We start from the raw sequence: 20,344 nt of genomic DNA, 5'->3' as shown, positions 1-20,344 counted from the left end.
CTGGTTTTCAGAGTGAGAGCAGTCAATGTAGATTGATAAATGGACTGTAATGGATGGCTTGGAACAAAAGCCACAATCTTCAGTACCAGCTGCATAACTGGCATATGTTGGCACCTCTAGGGCTCTCTACTTTTTGCAATGCTTATTCAGGGTCTTTTTCTAAATTGCTGTTTAGCATTTGCATCTCTGGGGCATTTTTGGTTGGGTTTTAGTTGCCTCTGCTCTCCAGGTGAGAGACACCCCCCCCTCCCCCTACAAAAACAGCGTTCTCAAAACCACTCTCCAAGATGCTGAGGAAATCTGCCTGCAGAAGTAGGGCTGCGAAGTGAGGCATTCTTTGGAGACCTTCTAGAGCATGTGCAAATATTCATGGGAATGGGCACCACCTAGAGATGTCCCAGACTCAGTCCTATGGACAATATAAGTACAAGAGGAGCTGCTCTTTGAATTGCCACAAGTATGCAGGAATAGCTTGTTCTTTATAGTTGTACCATGATGCATCTTGCTGGGACTAAATGCTGACTGCTTCTTCGGGAATGATGCTGCCATTGCTCTATCTTTGTTTTTAATTCAATAGATTCTTCACCTGAAGCCCAGCCCAAATACATCAAAGGTGGGAAACGCTATGGCAGGCGGTCTCTGCCGGAGTTTCAGGAATCCGTGGAAGAGTTTGCCGAGGTGACTGTGATTGAGCCTCTCAATGAGGCAGCCCGGAGTTCACACATCGCTTCCAATGACTGCGATGAGGTAAAGTGACTATCCACGGGACCTACGTCGCATTGATGGGATGTGTGAGGGGGAAAAAGGGAGGTTTTGGACATGACCCTGGCCGCCTTCTGACTCCCTTCCTTTTAAGGGTACACCGTTCAGTTTCTTACTGTTGTATTGGTTTCACTGCTCTCGTGCCAGAACTAAATGTTTAAACTCCATCAGGGACAGCGTTCAAGCCATGGGGAGCCATCTGAGCTTGTGTATGTGAACATCAGGTATAGATGAATGCTCATTGACTCAGTATTTAAATCCAGCTACTTGTCTTTTGATTTCTGTTCCTCTCACCCCTCTGACACTGGCCCAAATTTAAATCTGTGCAAAAATGTGCTGACGTAGACAATACAAGGCAGAGCACTGTTTAGCATTAGGGAAGAAAGGGGACATCACAAACGGTTAAATGCGCTTCTCATAGCATGCTTTTTAAGGTTCCCTTTTGGGGAAAAAGACCTCTTCGCGGCATCTTTATGAGCATTTGGTTCTTATTTTAAGGCTGAGTTAATATGTTGATTCACTAGTGAGCAGGTGAAAAGTCCAGTGACGCTGGAGCAATCCAACTGGATTAGCATCAATGCCTGCAATGCAAATGTTTGCCAACCATTTTAGCCCCATTGTGTACGTCAGTCCCTACAGCGCTGTGTGCTCCCAGAGCAAGTTAGTGTTCTGCTACCAGGAGTGTTTTTTGTGATCAGGCTTCTTCTTAAATGTTGCTTTTTCCACAGTGCCCAGATTGTATTCTCACCCTCTCTCCTGCCAAGGTTGTGGTCAGCTGTAATGAATGCTCCTTACCGTCCACCCGCCTCTCTGCCCTAGTCCATCCTTCCTCTTTATGAAGAACTTTTGAATAGAACTGACCACTTGCAGGCCACACTGCAAGCGCTATAGGTGACTGGAGCTTGCTCGGTGTAATAGGAAGGATGGCTTCCAGTCACACACGCTCCAAAGAGCTGTATGGCCCATTCTGCAGACTTGCGGAGGAGCCCAGCTCTTGCACGAGCGCTGGAGCAGTCTGTCAGGATCCCAACAAGGGCAGTCAGGGCCATGGGTCAGAGCAGGGCCACACCTGAGGCTGGGAGAAGCAGAGAAGTTGGTAGTCGGGTTCCAGGGTCGATACCAAGGTTCAGTGTCCGAGTCAGGTTTCAGGGTCTGAGTCAGGAAGCAAAGTCCAAATCCAGCTGAGTGCAAAGCCAGGAATTCAGGAGTAAGGAGCAGGAATGGTCGTGGCAACTAGAGAAGATCCATGCTGTTGCCTGGGTTTATAAAGGGCAGGCAGCCAATCAAGAGCCATTAGGCTGCTGTCTGTCAAACCCTGAAGGCGGAACTTCTTATGGTCAGCGTCCACAACGGGTCCTGGGAAGTGGAGCATGAGCTGGCTACAGCTGCCGTTGGGAGATGTCCGCTGCCTGGTAGCTCTGCAGGCCTGGGTTCTAGACCTGAGGGGTGTTACACTATCAGAAGATGCTAGGATAGGTCTGGGATTTCAGAAAACCATCTAGGCTCCTTGGGCCCAGGAGGTATGCTACCACATGGCTGGTGCTACCAGCTGCACCCAGCTCTCCATGTGTACGTACAGACACTGTAATCCACTATCAAAGAAAAGCACTGGTCTGGAGCCTCAGCTGAATAATATGGCTGTGACCTACCTGCCCAATTCAAGCATTGTTCCTTTAACCCCAACACCGCAGGATAAGATTGCAAACTTTATGCTGCCCAAGCAGCTGAAATATAAGGTCCATTCAGAAATATAATAGTAATAATTAGGTCTTATATAAGTGCTTTTCATCCATCAATCTCAGTGCTTTACAAAGGAGGTCACAAACAGGTCCCTTTTCTATTTTTCGTGAAGAGAAATGGTTTCTTTGGGCTTCAGTTGAGTAAAGTCTGGGGGGAAACCGGAGTAGCTGGGATCAAAGCTTTGTTGAATCTATAGCTTCCCACAGCATAGTTCTTTCCAAACTTCCCTCCCTTGCTGTACCCTGCACATCGGCCGGGGAGAATGTGGTACAAGGCCAGATTGTGCATAATAGTTGATCAAAGTGGGCAGCAGGGCAGAGCTAATTTGAACTGAATGTAGCATCTCCAGAGTCCTTGTCATAATTATACGTTGTTTGGAAATAGGCTATTGTGTGTGTAGCATAATTTAGGTTTAAAAGGATTAGATTTTTACTGGTAAATGTCAGTGAATGTTGATTTCACTGTACACACAAAAAATGTTGAAAATATTTCCATAGATGCTGATGATCAAAACTAACAGGCGAAGTAAGAAAAATATGGCTTGGGAATTTATCAAAATCCATTGATTTAGTCTTGAATTAGGCTTGTTACAAATGGACTATAGAATGAATAGTAAACACGGGTCTGATTTATTGAAGGATATCTACTTTGTATATTTTGACATGTGATGTTGACAGTTTGTGTTCAAACAGTTTTTTTAAAGCTTTAATTTTTTAAATCTCTGCATCTACGGTCATTAAATAATTGCCTGAAACCACTATAATTTCCTGCAGCTGTGAAGATTTAAATCGATAAACTGAAAAAATGCTTAAAAATAAACATTGATATTATCGGTAAGAATTATATTAAAAAAATACAATCATCTGCCAACCCTAAACCGGATACAGAGCCTGGGGCTGAGGGTTACAGTGCAAACCTGTCACTTCAAACTGGGGCCAAGCATAAAAACCATGTCTGACTGCAGAATTATTGCCTCCTGGATGCCACTCGCTTTACTCTGGGAGAAAATATTGCTCCGTATTAAGTGTTCTTCGTAAATAAGATGCAGCTTCACTTAGTCTCGGGTCTGAATTTATACGTCTGGCCTGCAGATAATAGTGTAACTCCCGAAGTAAACTGGGGAGCTGTCCAGTACTACCCAAGATCATGTCTGACGGTGCCACCACTGGACCAGCCTTGTAAGGTGTCTCCTACTCAAAACCCAGAAGAATACATGATTGTATCTGGTTGATGTAGCATGTTAATAACTGTTCTAATAACATTAGATCATGCTGACTAAATACCAGAATACCTCCCTCTGGCCTCTTTGTGCTCTTGAATAAAGTAAGGGCCAGTAATTAAACTATGGCTGTAACTCTGGCTTCATGTCTAACGAAGTGTGTTGTGAGCAGAAGAGACACGTCTTCTGCCTTCAGTTCATCCGTGAAAACTCAGTAGCAACTACAGTACTAGCTAATATAGACGATGAATAACTGGGCTAGCTGTCTGATGCTAGAGTATTAATCCATGTATTGTGGTACAAACAGAGATTAAGGAAATCTGGCCTTCTTACTCTGCTCCTTTGCAGTGGCGTTTTACAGAACTGCCCTAACTGGAGGGTGGCGAGTCTTTGCTTGCAGAAAACTTTGTTCCTTCATTATATGCATTTGTTAGATAATACAACAGGGATTTTCCTGGCATTCCCATCCTCTTATCTTCTCAGTTTGTGCTTGGTGATTTCCATTGCACTGCCATAATCTGCAACACCAAAATGACACATGCTTTAAGAAGAGACACTTCATAAATATTCTTGAGGTTCTGAAAGCTGCTTCCCCCTCCCAGCCCCTGCATCTCCAGTTGCCAGCCTGGGAATGTTCTGTTCCAGAGATGCATGATTGTATCAAGCTTTATTTATAGTAGATCTAGTCATGTGCTCACCTAAAGATCTCAACTCCTGTTTTGCTTGTGTTCTGTAAGATCAGGGCATAGAATCATAGGGTTGGAAGGGACCTCAGGAGGTCATCTAGTCCTACCCGCTGCTCAAAGCAGGACCAATCCCCAACTATTTTTTTTTGCCCCAGATCCCTAAATGGATCCTCAAGGATTGAACTCACAACCCTGGGTTTTGCAGGCCAATGCTCAAACCACTGAGCTATCCCTTTCTCGCCCCCCCCGTCAAACTCCACCATGGTACTGCTGGATGAAACTTGTGCATCTCATCGCATGAGCACTGAGACTCTTCCTCCTTCACCACCCCAAGCCACAGAATGTGCAAGGCAGGAGAAATAGTGTAACCTTGGTAGGGTGTATTAGCATATGGCCACAACAACACGTCGCTGATGCTGGATCCCTGCCACTGTGCTGTGTGTTTGCCAAACACTGTCAATCCGATAGTGAATGTTCAGTAGCACTCAGTGGAAATTGTCCAGTGAGGGAGAAGAAACATTTGTTTTTGTTTCCCTTCCCCCGGGTTTGCTTATGATGCCTCCTTGGAGGGCTGTGACTGCTGAGGGGCGCCAGGCGCACTGCACTAAGTGGTGGATTATATCCATGAGCTTTGGTACTGCACTGCAAGTATTACTAGCTGTCAGATGGGAGCAGATGCACAGACCTTGCCCTAGAGGGGAAGCGGAATTCTTTCCCCAGTGTGCTCTACAAACACGCCGACGGACCGTTGAAATACGGAATTGCGGGTCGGAGCAGGCAGCTGTTAGTAGAGAGAGCATTACTACGGTGCAGTGAAAACCTGGTTCTCTGTAGGGGAGAACGAAATGTGTCGCTTTAAAATAGACTAAAAAAACACCACCACCCAGACCAGAACTTTAAAAGACCAAGCTCCTGGCTAGTGCGCCTGCTTGCCAACGATTCCACATGGCTCTGCGATCCTTTGCTTTCCAATCTCGCCTTCCTCGCAGTAATTCGACTGTGCACTTGGAAGAGAGCTGGCTTCTGCGGTGATATGTGCACTAATGTGTTTGCTTACCACCGTGGAGAGACTAATCCATCTCCTCTGGTGCAGGCCACGTGTACTGCACTGACCTCGAAATCAATGTTAATATACCTCCTCGGGATGTGCACCAGCTAGGAAAACTCAGCGTAATTGTATTCCTTTCTGTTAGCTGTAAAGTGGGTGTAAAAGGCTGGTAAATTAACAAGGTCAGTCAATTAACTAAGTAGCCATACTTGTTCTTCTGTCTGCATGAAACATCCTAATGCAGGTGTGTTTGTGCTGCTTTCTTTCAGGAGGGATACCAAGGACTTAATCCCTCGTGAGGTTTGCTCAACACTTGGATAAGTTTCTCAGTGCCTTCCTTCTACCTTTCTGTAATGCCCTCAGTAAGGTGTCTGAAAACGAGCGGGGCCAGCTGATACGTACTGAAGCCCTAAAACTTATGTATATCTTCAGCCTCCCAGACTGCAGCGGGACCTTCTGGGATCTGCAGGGGAGCAAAAGACACTACAGATTTGGTTAGGAATGACCCCCCTGAAGATGACATTCAGCATTTTTAAAGCCACTTCTCAGAAGCGTGGCTAGTGGGACTAAATCCTTGCAAGCAAGTCCTTGGCCAGTGTTTCTGTCGCATGTCTTTAAGCTTGTAGCTGTCTTCCTTATGAGTGACTAGCCCAAGCACAGCGTGATCCACAAGGATCTGACAAAGTGGGGCAGTGGCTTCATTGGGATGTTTCTTTGAACCAGCCCCTGGGCCAATTAAAAGGGTTCGTCTTGTATGTCTGAAGCTGATCACTTCCTCCTTTAGCCTGTCCTCTCTTCCTGCTTGTGCTATGGGGAGGGTTAATCAATTTATTTGTGGAATCTCCATCATTAAGCAGAGTAATGTGTCCCCTACTTGGGAGATAAGGAATGAGCGCCTTGGCCTGCCCTGTGGACGAGGTGCTAATCGCCGCCTCCGCCATGCAAGCCCTTAGACACGGGCTTTAAAAACTTGTTGCAATCTCAGCTATTCACCTGCTGCCCTCTGACACTGCCTTTGCTGCTCCGAAGCCTGTGTTGCAGGTATTGACCTCCTGCTAATGCAGCTTTTGAAACCCTGAAGTTGTCGATGCTGGGGGTTGGCCAGTAGTCCCCACGTTCATAATTGGTGATTTGCCCAACAGTCCGTTGGCTAGAACTGACTCCATTCAGCAGTGAGGAACGAAGAGTGGACAGGTACATCTGTACTTACGGCATTGTGTAGCATACAGACACTTCACGCCCGGAGAGCGTGGGTATAAAGAGCAGGGTAGACAGAGAGGCCTGGCTTCGGCAGGTAGATTATAGAAGAGAGCCTTATACACAACTCACCCAAGCCATTCCTCCTGTGTCTACACTGCAATGTAGCATCCCGCTGATGGCGCCCTTCACTGCGGCCTGTAGCTACATGTAGCTGATTTGGCCTCAGTGATTCATGCATTTGTAACTTCCAGGCTGGCCTGCTGCAGTTCCCGGTCTCTAGCCCAATGCCCTGAGGCTGGACTGCTTACCAGGGACACATCACCCTGGTACACTGCTTCCCCTTCCCCAGCAGAGTCTAGCTCAAGGTCGCTGCATTGACACCCAAAGCCCTGCAAAATGCCTGCCCTAGCTACCTGATTGCCTTTCCTTCCATGAGGGCAGCCTCCCAGGACTGCCTGGTGCCACTGGAAAAAGCTGTTGACAAGCAGGGGAAGACTTAAGGAGATGGAGCTGGACCAAGCCTAACGAACCTGCTGCCAAATAAACGACCCCCATGCTCCAAACCAATGGCAAAACCCACTTCCTCTTCAACAGAGCTTCCCGGCAATTACCTCCCCAAACATGCCAGCCGCTTCACCCTTTACACTTGTCAGTAACTGTAAGCTTGTCCCTGCCAACAGGGCTTGAAGAGAGATTTTTGTGCTTACTATCGGTGGAAATTATTTAGATACCATGGTGATGGACAACCTGTATAACACTCTAGCTCCGGGGTTCTCAATCTCGGGATTGGGACCCCTCAGGAGGTCGTGAGGTTATTCGGGGGTGGGGGGAGGGTTGTGAGCTGTCAACCTCCACCCGAAACCCCGCTTTGCCTCCAGCATTTATAATGGTGTTAAATATATAAAAAGTGTTTTTAATGTATAAGGGAGGGGTCGCACTCGGAGGCTCCCTATGTGAAAGGGGTCACCAGTACAAAAGTTTGAGACTCACTGCTCTAGCTAGCGGTCTTTCTGGCAATCCTCTACTAGTGAGATGGCCAAAACCCAAACTTTCTGCCTCCTTTCTTACTGTGCTGTGGAGGGATGGTTATGTCCTAGCTGTGTGCCTTATTCCTGAATTTGCATGCTTATCAGATCAGAGGAAAAGCCCGAGGAGTATGAATGTATACTTTCCTTTGCTTTTGAATGAAAAGGCAGTAAGTGAAACTGGAAAATCTTCCATCCCTGACTTGCGTCACTTGCCAAGATGGCCCACAAAGTTGGGCAGAGAAACCGGGTTGGTGACTTTTTTCAAAATCTAGGATCCTGAAGTCTTCAAAGTACAAATCGGATAATCCAAAGCATGTTTATCTTTTTAAAACAGGAGCTGCGAGTGGCTATTGTTTGGCCTCCCTATTGGCGCTTAGTGGTGGTGCTTTATAATTGAAAGCAGCTGTAAATTGTGTTGCAGTTTAGAGGCTTGCTCAGTTTTGGGGATCTTTGTTCTGGCTGTTTGCATTAATGAGTCGACCCTTCAGCAAACACATGCCATCCCTCCGTCAGTCCGCCCCCCTCCCCCCGCAAAAAATCTGATGTTCACATTGGTGCTAAGGATCACTTGAACATGTGCAGGATAGAATAGGCGCAGTGTGAGCCCCTGATCATCATTTTAATTAGCAATATATTCGGACCGAGAACAAAGGTCTGTCTCACTGAAGCAGATGGTAGGGTGGGAGAGGTTGCTACGTTATTATGGAGAGAGGCCGCAGCGAGCAAACGGCACGGGCTGCAGATGCTTACATGGGTTCTGAGCTGGAAGCTAGCGATCATTGAAAACCGGAGCCATCTGCTCTTCAGCCCAGGAAAGCATGTGTCTGTCAAAATAATACATTCCTAAAATCTCTGCCTTCTGCACACCGGCTCAGTAATGTGTGTGACCCACATCCAGCTGTAGAACAATCGCGCCCGCGACAACAATGCCTCGCGTGACATTGAGATGCACGGTCCACAGCACTGATGGAAGTCTCCCTTTGTCTTCCTGAAATAGGCTGGCTGCCTTCTGTGGCAGCCATTTTGGGTGTTGCTTGACCTCTGACCTCTGGTATCCCCCTGCCTCACAATGAAGCTCTTGTCAAGCATTCAGTCTGGTAACGAGTCCGTGTGCTTAGAGGGTCCTGCCAGGTGATGCTGCAGCAGCCAAGTACAATGGAGCCCCTGATGCTGGGCGGCAGAGGAGAGCGCCCGCAGATAAAGCGAATTACCGCAGCAGTCAGGCTAACAGGGCCGTTCGGCCTTCAGTGTCTGCAACAATTGATTATCCGCATAGAGCAGGGACGACAGGTGTTCAGCTCACCATTCAGCCGCTCTGAACTGTCTGGATTTATGAAATTACCTGGTGCTTCTCCGACGAGTGCTTGAAAGTTTTTCAGTGGCTTCAGTTCAGCTCTGACTTTAAAAAATAAGAAATAAAATATTACGCTACTTGTATGTAAACCCTTCACAACCAGGCTCAGAGAGATTTCTCCTCCTCACCCCGTCCTGCTTCAAAATCCAGTTCACACTAACAAATCACGCCTCCCACCAAAAGGGAATTCAGGGAGGATGCTGGGAAATACGCTTGAAGGTGGCATCTATCTCTGGAGCCCTAGAGGCTATTCTTTGGCCGTATATTGTCGACTGCAGGAGTATGCTCCGTTTTCCACTTCCACAGACACAAGTTGTGGCCATTTGCTCCCCCGGCTCCTGCCTTCTGTATATTTTTCTTTCCTTAGAGGTCATTGGAGGTAAACTAGGAATCTAGCCAACCTAATTCTTTAATGCCATTGCTGAGCGGAGCTGGGGAGTAGTATTCATTGAGGCTAAGCAGCACAAATTCAGGCAGTTCGGTCCGTGTTTGAATGCGTTCCTAGTCTGTCAGTATATTTGCCAGAAATGTAAATTTCATACTATGGGTTGTTTGCAAACTTTTCAGTTTTTTGTGCTGGTGCGATTGTCACATGGTGGGTGTGCGTGCGTGTCGGTGTGTGCTTTCAGCGGCAGGCAGGAGGTGCTGGAGGGAGGGGGCGGAGCGGGGCCAGGGAGACAATGGGAGGGGGTGGGAAGAGGCAGGGCGAGGGTGGGGCCTTGGGGGAAGGGGCAGAGTGGGACGAGGCCTCGTGGCGGAGCAGGGGTGGAGCACCCACCCGGACTGAAGAAAGTTGGCACCTGTGCGAGCAGCTCTTGCTCGCTTACGTCAGTGACGTCCCATTGAGGCTACAGAAGCTGCCTTGCTGCCGTTTGACTCTTTACGCACGTTGGGGGATATTCTGGCAGTTCATTCGCCCACACCCATTTTTATTTTCCATAGGGGTCCTTGCTAGGGAAGCATGAATTTCCCCCACCCCAGACTGCTCTGCTGCCGGTTTTCGCTCCTGTACCAATCCCGCAGAAAGGCAGTGGTGGGCATGCAAATTGTGTGCTGTTAGGAGCTGCTATCATGCGGTTTACCTGATGATGAAACAGAAGCAAGAAGCCGTGCTAAAAAAGTACAGTGACCTAATCCAGTTTCCATGGTAACATTGTAGATTAATGGCTTTTAGCTGTAATCTGAATGAGACGTATTAAACTTTTATATTGTGATTTAGAGCCTCTTTATGTCCTTGGTGACTTTGACTCTAAATCCATCAGTCACATGCGTATGCTTTCATGCGCTTCTTTTTAACTGCTGAAAAGTAACCTCTGCTAATACTGCCATTAGAATGAAAGCTGATATTGCCGGGCTTCACGTGTGCTGAGTACATAAGCAACGAAATGCCCCGTCAGTTGATTAGGGGCAGCAATATCTAGGGATGGCTGTGCAGTGCTTGGTAAATCCTTTAAATAATGCATGTGAAATATAGAACTGTGGAAGTAACTTGGCCACGGATATTTGGGTGCTGACTGCCATGTGCTAGGAAATCGTATCAGGGTGGCTGCCAGGTGGAGGACAAGCAAACCGTTCAGTGCTCAGAGTGCCTCGCCAGCACTTGTTCCTTTTCTGAGGGAGATCGCAATGACACGAGTTCCTAGTTTTGTCCCCCATGCTCACCCTACCTCTGGAAAGGGCGTTCCGTAGGGAGCTGGCTGCTGCCGTAGGGACGGCAGAGAGTACATCGGTGACTTGCTTTGTCTTTCGACGTCGCCAGTCAGTATTCTAGTTTAGGTAAGGAGGAGCTTGTCGTTGTGGTTTCCTGTCCTACAGCGGCCGTTTGGTGATGGTTTCCTTTCCCAATGTGGGGCAGGTTCGGTGAGTAGAGGCTGACCTGTCCCACCCGTGTTACAATGGACAAGGTAAAGAACAGTTTAAGCTCTTTGTATGTTCTGTGAGCAGATGTCCTGATCATACGTGTATGAGGGGCTTTACGGTAGCCCAGCTACTCACTGGCGATTCACAGCCCCAGGGATATTTGGGATATTTGCCTAGGATTATAATAACGTGCTCTGCAAGAGGCTATCCATTTGGAAGCGAAAGCTAGTGTGTTGTACGACCACCTATTTGCCACGTGGACCTTTATAAAGTCCACTGCCTGCAAATACGTTTTTTCTAGATTTCGCCTCACGTCAGTGCTCTGCTCTCTCCCCGAACGGTCTCTAACCTGTCACAGCTGGAAGCAATGCCTAGAGTAGGATTTTAAAGGTGAGCTAGCACTTCTGAAAGGCTGTTGTGAACAAACCCACGCTGCCTTAATTCAATCTATTTAGCGCATCTTCAAGCCTGGGGGAGCCAGGATTTTAACTTGGTTTGGATAGGGGTGGTATAAAAGGGTGCAGAGCAGCTTTCTTGCTGCTTATCTTGACACTGAAAATCTGCTGCTTGTGCTGTGTGTGGACTTGTTGTAGCGGGAAATGGGGTTCCATACCTGGTACTTGGCGGTGTGCAAGATGTAGCTATTTCAGGTACCTGCTGTTGATGAGATCATAGTGTGTAGTTTGCTAGTCGTTCTTGTCTTCTCTGGGTTGTCATATAGCCAGAGCAGAAGAGAGATGGCTGGTGATGTTCCAGAATTGGAAAGATGGTCCAAAACCTGGAAGTCTAGGCACGTTCCCTTCCTTAAATCTTCCCCTTCACATCCACATGCTTCTATCACAAAGACAGATGGACTGGTTTGCTTAATGGAGCCCCTTTCAAAATAAATCTTTTTTTCCTTCCTCCTAACTGAACTGGTTTAACCAGATTCTGCTCTAGCCTGGTATCTTCAGATCTGATTTTTGCAATAACTACACTTATTGCAAAAGTGATTTTATTTTGAAATGCCCCTGGCAAACCCTCACCGAAATACCTTGGAACAGATACACTACTATCAGTGGACTTCATCAAAAAGGCTTGGATTGACAGCTCGGCCCCTGGAGGCTGTGGAGATGAAAGTATTTCAGCATTGTTGGAATTCTGTAGCTCATCTGATGATGACCATAGAGTCCTTTTTATACCTGTGCTGCCTTTGAATACTAATAACTTGTGGAACCTATTTTTTTCTTAGCACTGGAAGACTCAGGACAGCGAGGAATATGAAGCAGAAGGTAAGAACAAGAAGAACCACCTGCTATCATTGTAAAAAAAAGGAGGGGAAATGGAGGAGAATAAGAAAGTTAAACAATGGCAATTTCTTGGTAAGAATTTCTGATTCAGACCTAATCTAGTCGTAAGCAGAGCTCTCGGCATCTTGCCCTGGGGAATGTTTATGGGGTAATGCTCAGCAGGGCAGAGCCCAGGAACCGGCTGCAAGTGTCTGAGGCTAAAAACCACATGGACCAGAGGAGGTTCCTGGCTCACTCTTGCTGGGGATGCGAGATCCGTGTGTGCTGGAACCTGTTCCTCTGAAAGGTTGGAAATACTGGTTTTGTGGTTCCGGGAAGCTGGTGCTCGTTCCTAGGGCTGTGCAGAAGTGCTAGGCTCAGGTGGCTGGAGAGGGGCCTTTAGATGCTCTTGCAGCGGAACATGGCGGATGAGTCTCTACTTTTGTAATGGTGACCAGCTAACGCAAACGGCAAGTAGACTGCAGGGCTTCGGTTTTCTGTCGTGGCGTATTGAGATGGAAACTTGCCCCAAGGCTGGGATGAGACGAAAAGCCGGGCCCAGGAGAGGCAGCTGCCTGAGCCCCACCCTGGAGGCCAGTGGCCCTGGATCACCTTCAATCCTGCTCCCTCTCCCAAAGTGTTCTCCGCTTCCTGCATCCCAGTCCCCCGGAGGGGAGGGGGCGTTTCCTCTCACTTGCTGCCTTCACCTATTCTCATTCTTCTGTCCCAAGCAAACCTCTCTTCAGTTCTCGTTCATCTCCCTCTTCTCCTGCTTTCTTTGCTACCCCATTCCCTTGTTTTTCCTCCTCCCCCTGTAGCAGGTCCCCGTCTTTTGTGATGGCCGGCTGTTTGGGGCTCCTGTGCTGTGAGTTCTGGGGGAGGAGCTGTGTACGAACACACATCAAGCCTCTTGCTGCGTAGCGAGGTTCACTGGGCTACAGCAACGCAGACCCACTGCCATAGATGCTGCTAGTACAGGCCCTTCTCCTGGCTTTCCCCCAGCAGTGGGCAGGGCCGGCTCTGGCTTTTTTGCTGCCCAAGGCAAAAAAGCCTCCGCCTCCCCTCCCCACCCCCAGCGCGGCAGGGGAGGGCGCCAAGCCCGGCCGGGGCTCCGCTCTCCCCGATCGGCCGGAGCGCCGGGGGGAGGGCGGCGAGCCCGGCTGGGGCTCCGCTCTCCCCGACCGGCCGGAGCGCCGCACCGCGCCGCCCCCCTCTAGGTGCCGCCCCAAGCACAAGCTTGGCGGGCTGGTGCCTGGAGCCGGCCCTGGCAGTGGGAATGCTGAGATAGCGTTAGATGGAGTTGCACTCCTTGGCCACTAGATGTCAACGTGAGCCACAGAATTAAATGATTTCCTTCTACCTTGGCTAGAGTTTAAATTGTTCCCTTAAGGTTTTGCTGTGTACTGCAGTGACCTAACCAAAATATAGGGAGTGATGATCCCAGTCCAAAGAGTAGGAGGAGACATGGAAGTTCAATGCCCAGGGTCATGCAGGAGGTCAGTGGCAGACCCAGGGATGAAACTGGTCTCCTGACCCCCAGTGCAGTACCCTGCCCACTAGAGCACACTGTCTTCACGGACTGTGGAGCACCGCTCGAGAGCAGTGATTGCAGGAGGCTGGTCAGCTACAGAAAGATCCTAAAGACTCTGCTTTGATTTGAGAGATGGCTAAACGTTTCCCACTTACTTTGGAAATACCAGTTTCTTCCCCGTGTGTGTGTGTGTGTGTGGAAGAGGGAGAGTTCAGGCTAGTGTGGGGAGTTGCAACAAAGAGTCTTCTAACCCTTCCAAGTAACCCTCTAAACGTTAACGTTTTCAGCTGTATAGGGTATTGCACTGAATTTATTTGCTTGGAGGAAGGGGCTCAAGTAGAGGTTGCTAGTGACAGAGAATTGTTTCAACGTCTCTTGATCAAAACATTTGCTTAATGGCATATTTAAGCTTCAGAGGGTTTTGGGCTGGGGGCTTCTGAATGTCTTGTCACAGGAGCACGGCCAGGGCCGTAGGACTCCCTAGCGATAACCAGATCTGGCCCTAGTGGCCGACACACAACTATCGAGGGAAGAGCTCTGGAAAAGCTCCAGCTTGTGCGGAATGCAGCTGACCACTTCCTCCTCCGTCTAGGCTGCAGTGAGCACGTCCAGCCTGCGCTCTTGTCCCTCCACGGGCCCCCAGCCTGCATTTGCTGCCAGCTGAAGGCCTTGGTCCCAGTCTCCAAAGCTCCTCGTGGTTCAGGTCCCAGCTGAGTTACAGACTACGGGTCATTCTGGGAGCATCAAGGGACTTGCCTTCCCCTTGGATTGTGCAGATCCCAAAGCCCATGGTGGAGCATGAGAGTTAGACATGCTGCAAGATCTTCCCTTTTGATGGAGTCCCTCCTTTAACCAACTGACACAGCAACCCCACCCCACCCCCCCAGTGAAAAACCCTGCCCCAAGCAGAGCCCCTGCAGCCAGGGATGTAGCACAGCAGAAGATCCCATGAAGTTCTCTAAGAACCTTGCTAAGCAAGGAGGAGGTGCCCGGATGCTGTGGTGATGGGCACCATTACAAGCCCCTAAGGTAGATAACTTGCTAGTGCTGGCAAACAACCAGTTGAAGGTGTTGGGTGACATAACTACGCTGGCACCTAGTGTTCGCTTCAGATTTGTTCTCTATTATAAAATCCTCCAGAGTTTCTTGCAGTGGTGTTTTGTATCTTTTTCTCTCTCCTTTTAATAATGTCAAACAAACTGCCCTTGTTTCAGGCCAGTTGAGATTTTGGAATCCGGATGACTTGAATGCATCACAGACTGCGTCGTCCCCTCCCCAGGACTGGATAGAAGAGAAGCTGCAGGAGGTTTGTGAGAATCTAGGGATCACCAGAGATGGCCACTTGAACAAGAAAAAGCTGATCTCCGTTTGTGAGCAGTACGGGCTGCAGACTGTGGATGGCGAGGTAACGATCTCGGGTGTCTCCTATAGAGGAAAGCTGGTGGCACAAAGTACTCTAAAGGCTTTTCCATAAGAAATGTCTCCTCACTTTTACCAGGAAAATCACTCGCTTTTCTTTGAGAAATGCCTAGGATACATTTTAATTGTCCATTTTAAAGAGACAGGTGATGACTTGGAAAACAGAATCCAAACCCAGTTGATAGCTTCCTAATGAGCATAACGGTTTTGAGTCAACAAATGTTCGATCCTGTCTTTATAAAAAGGTAATAACAGCCCTAACTAATGATGGTTTCTCCAGTAAAATGGGGTCTAAACTGTGATTAGGAACCAGAAAGTAAATGGCAGGTCTGTAGCCAGGGTATCCGTAGTGTAGGCCAGGGTTAATGGAGTTTATCCGCTTCTTGGTTGGGGAATACGGAGTTAACTCACTTCTAATCGCTTTGTGGATAGCAGAGAGTGTCAAAATGCTTTTTAATGGCACTTCTGATTTTCATCCCTATGTCATCCTAGCCTAAACACAATTCAAAATAAGGGAATCTCTGCATCCCCTTAATGCCTACCAGGTCACTGCCCAGTCTGGAGTACCAAAAAGGTTAGTTTGCCCACTTTTTTTTATTTTATTTTATTTTTTTTACCACTACACCACTGTGTGGTATTAAACTTCCTCATCAGGAACTAGAGTGCTTGCCAAGAAGTCAACAGACCCTTGCTTTGAGCGCCATTTGCAAATGCCCTGGGGCAATATTTGTGACTCAACAGGATTTCAAAACTAAATTTGACATGAATATTTTTGTGTTACTGGGACACTCTCGTGTCCATTTAGGATTCACAGGCTTGTAAAAAGTAGCTTTTCTACACCCCCAAATAACAACTTAAATGATTTTTTTTCCCCAGGAAGTTTGTATTTTAGTGGGATAATATTCATTCGCAGTGTTTGCAACACAAACATTGCAGCGTCCTGCTACCATTGGGGAGCCAGGAATTGAAAGGGACTAGAAACAGATGAGATTCTTTCATAGTCAAAGCAGAGTATAGTGCAGAAAGTCAATGAACTGTACATTTTAAACACTTTGCATATTAAAAATTAAGCTGTTTTAAAAACCAGGTTGCCTTGTGGTAGTAACCGGTATTTATTTTAACCTGGCACTGTCCCTTAGTTCAGTTGCTACTCTGCAAGCTGGTGTTCTTTCAGCACAGCATTTGCTCTGAAACCCTCGTGCCAGAAGGCTTTGAGAGCATAGAATCATAGAATATTAGGGTTGGAAGAGACCTCAGGAGTCATCTAGTCCAACCCCCTGCTCAAAGCAGGACCAACCCCGAGTCATGGAGCAAACATTTTCTAGAAGCTATTTCTTTGAATATGCTACCCCTCGAGACAGTGAAATTCTTTAAACTGTGTTTTGAGAGGGGAGAACAGCTTAAAATGTTGCAGGGGAAAAATGCGCTGGTACACAGGCTTCAGTGTAGTTGTATTTGGTATTTCTGTGACTCAGCCACTGTTCACAATACCGTCGTTGCCATCTCATTTATTATTAATAATAATTAATAATTAATAATCTGGTATACTGAGTAATTCTTTTGGGTTGCTCCTTAAATGACATCTGCACAAAAGACTTAAACTGGTAGAATTTTGTTTCTTTTATGCTGAGCTGTAAAAGTGCGTCTCATGTTGATACATCTGAGAGGTGCATCATGCGTATAAAGGATGTTGACTGTATTTTACCGCTTTCAGGTGCTTGAAGAGGTGTTCCATAATCTTGAACAAGATGGCACAATGAGCATAGAGGACTTTTTCTATGGCTTATTTAAAAATGGGAAATCTCTTACGCCATCAGCTTCTACCCCATACAGACAACTCAAACGACACCTCTCCATGCAGGTGAGAAGCACTGGGACAGTATTTCTCTGGAAAATGGCTTCATTCGACTAGAATGCTGGACGTTTTTTAATAGCAGCTAGTCCCGGATGGTTGGGAGACTAGATAATGTAATATTAAGAGAATCTTTCAGGTAGATATTGCTGCCTGATTCTGCTGATAGGCCTTCTTGATCTCTAACCTGATTCTCTGACGCCACATTAGACTAGGACCCTGATCCAGAGTCCTTTAAAGTCAGCTGGAGCCCTTCAGTGGAGATTGAGTCATGCCCCACGTGCTTTTATTTCTCCATGCAGGCACCTGATTGCTGCTGGTGGACCCCCAGGCATTACCAGAGTAATATTGCATTGGTGTAAGAACTGTGGACCAGAGCGGTCACTGTTTCAAGTTCCATGTTCTCTCTGCACAAAAGAGAACATGTTATTTTGGGAATGGCTCTCTCTAGGCATTAACAACAAGGAGTCTGGTGGCACCTTAAAGACTAACAGATTTATTTGGACATAAGCTTTCATGGGTAAAAACCTCACTTCTTCAGATGCATCAAGTATCAAGATGGTATCAAGTATCAGGGGGTAGCCGTGTTAGTCTGTATCTACAAAAACAACACGGCTACCCCCTGATACTTGATACCATCTCTAGGCATTGGTTATCAGACTCCAGAAAGTCAGCAGTAATGTCACAGGCCACGCTGGGGTGGGTTAAAATGACTGCTGCATCTGACTTTGGTTGTGCCCATCGTGAATACAAAGGCAATCTCTGTGTATGCTGTAAAGAAGAGTAAACTGCTTTGGTGTGGGGGAATCGGGATAAACCACCGCCAGGTCGCCTCTTATGGAAGCACCCCCAGGCTCCTGATACCACGGTGTAAAGTGGCAAAGAAATTTGTCGGCCCAGAGTGATCAGGTGAAAGCCTGCACTGCCAGGCAAACTGATCCACTGAAACGTCACGTGGTCTGTGGGGAGGAAGGGCCAGCAACGGTAAATGTGTGGGTGGATTCCTGAGGCAGCCCTTCTGGGGGAAACAACAAAACATTCAAAGCCAAAATTGCCCATAGTTGGGTAATTACAACAGGGTAAAACGCTTATCAGCCTGAGAACCTGTCTTGCTACAGTATTTTTCTCCTTTATTTTACACTAGAAACTTAACAGCAAGGGCCTGGTTAGACTGGGATTTCACTGGGTTAAATGGAATTACTTCTGAGCCACATCGGTGCAGTTGAGAGAAGACTCAAGTCCTTACGGCAATTGAGATTATAAGCCTTCCTCCTTCGGCAGCAGTAGGAAGATGTCCAGTGTTGCCCTTAGCTGGCCTTTGCAAACCCCCATCTCTCCTCTCTTCTAGTCCTTTGATGAAAGTGGGAGACGCACCACTGCCCTGTCCACGATGACTAGCACAATTGGGTTCAGAGTCTTCTCCAGCCTCGACGACGGGCAGGGCTGTGCCTCTGTGGAGCGAGTACTTGACACGTGGCATGAAGAGGGAATCGAGAACGGCCATGAAATCCTCACGGTAATTGGGTAGATCCCCAGCCACCTGATTTTGATTTTGGATGTTGCTGCTTGTGGATCTGTACTTTTAATCTAAAATGATGCAGTGCTGGGAACAGCAGGGATGTTGATATCCATGGTAACTTCCTAAGGCTTAGAGAAATGAGAAGTAACAACTCCCACGGAGTGAATGTGTTTTAAGATAACACAAAGGGCAGCATTCCATCCTTCCTGAAGCAAACCACCTATGCTTACAGGGGGCGATGTAATTATTTAGATGTCTAAATACCAGATTGCACCAGCAAACCAAATACTCCAGCATCGGAGTGCTCCAAATTATTGTGCATACCAAAATGGAGAGCAAAATTTGAGAGCCTGGCTCATGTGGGTGTTTCATATCCAGAGGATAAAAATGTTCATATCCATTGCAAAACAGATGTCCTCACCCTGCAGCAAACTGCTTCCCAGGCTACCTTTTCAAAAGCTGTGGACAAGCTAAAGGAGAATTTCCTGTACTTGTTCTTGGCACTTGATTCTATGACACTGGGGATACACTGGAAGAATTTTTGCTTGTCTGTCAGTCAACGTTACACTGAGTTTGAGCATTACTGGCTGCTATAAACACTTGCACCAAAACTCTGCTATCAGCCCTAGGCAAGAAATGCAGTTTGGGCTACTCTAAAAATTCACAGCCGTTTTTTCTTTTTAGCCAGATTGGCATTTGAGAAATGTAGCTCCTTAATTTCTCTCTCATTTGCTGCTTGATTACTTTATTTTTTAGCTTTTTTCCTATCTGGTTTTATTAGCATTAACATGTGATTTCTGTCATCTTTACACACAGTGTTTTATATAATTTCAAGTATCGTAAAATAAAGTGCAACTAGAGGCCCATCAAAGGCTTCCACCATTGTAATTACTAGCAATGGGCTTTGTGATCTAATTAAGGTGAGGGTTTTTTTGTGATCTAATTAAGGTGAGGTTTTTTTACTATAAAATACACAAGTTAATTGAAGCTAAGGGGTCATGCACAAATTAGCCTACCTCTCTAGTTGTCTTTATTGCAAGACTTTTTTTAATGTTTGAGAAGATCATTTTTAATCGTCCATCTTGCCACATTTAAATTAGAAACAAATGCAGTTTAGCTGAGACCTACAGTAAACAAACAAACATGCATCTGCCACTTCTGTCATGTGTGCACTTGATTGACTGTGTGTCTGATTGGAAATTGTGCCTCTCTCCTTCCCCTTTGCCACAGCATGGATTTAATTTTGGGAGGGAGTTGAGAGGCTACGTTTCCATATCCCTGCGGAGATGCCATTCAGAACAGATTCACCACCACAGGCCACTTCTAGGCCTCCCCAGCTTTCTGTTGTCACCTTCTTCATTCAGGAGAAGGGAAGTTAGCCCTGTTGTGCTGACTTGTTTCTGTTTTACAGGCCTTGGATTTTAGCCTGGATGGGAAGGTCAATCTGATGGACCTGACTGGAGCGTTAGAAAATGAGCTCCTCCTGATCACCAAGAATGGAACCCATCAGGCCGCCTTGGCCAGCTTCAAAATGGAGATCAGACATTTACTGTAAGTTGGCAGGGTTTCAGTCTCCATCAGATGTCCCAGGTGTCCTAGTTATGTGGCCGGGCAGGGGTTTAGATACTGTTTGCTTACTCCACAATTCAGAGAACATCTCCCTAAAATGGTGTGAAAACTTGTACCTCTTGAGAAGCACCGGAGGGTATTTTGTCAGCACCTCCGAATTTCTCATTAGCCCGAGTATTGCGAGTCTGAGAAGCGACATACCTCAGTGGAAGCAAAGACTCACAGGAAAGTGCGCTCAGACTTCCGAAAAACCAAAACCACAAGAAAGCATCTCTCTTGCTTGTTCCTA

The 20,344-nt window shown here is 47.1% G+C and overlaps 1 protein-coding gene across 1 annotated transcript in view; it reads left to right on the top strand.

Annotated features, from left to right (window-relative positions):
- Positions 1-20,344, top strand: part of NIN (ninein) — a gene marked incomplete at its 5' end in the record, with an annotated part of 100,837 nt that overhangs the window by 34,687 nt on the left and 45,806 nt on the right. Inside the window, 6 exon segments of the mRNA XM_034767969.1 lie at positions 578-747; positions 12,129-12,168; positions 14,911-15,101; positions 16,830-16,976; positions 18,316-18,483; positions 19,898-20,037. Of these exon segments, the coding sequence (XP_034623860.1) occupies positions 578-747; positions 12,129-12,168; positions 14,911-15,101; positions 16,830-16,976; positions 18,316-18,483; positions 19,898-20,037 (856 nt within the window).

The sequence above is a fragment of the Trachemys scripta genome, chromosome 4 (assembly GCF_013100865.1).
Source record: "Trachemys scripta elegans isolate TJP31775 chromosome 4, CAS_Tse_1.0, whole genome shotgun sequence".
Classification (NCBI taxonomy): domain Eukaryota; kingdom Metazoa; phylum Chordata; order Testudines; family Emydidae; genus Trachemys; species Trachemys scripta.
The sequence above is the reverse complement of the archived record's forward strand: the minus strand, read 5'-3'. Positions and strand labels throughout refer to the sequence as shown.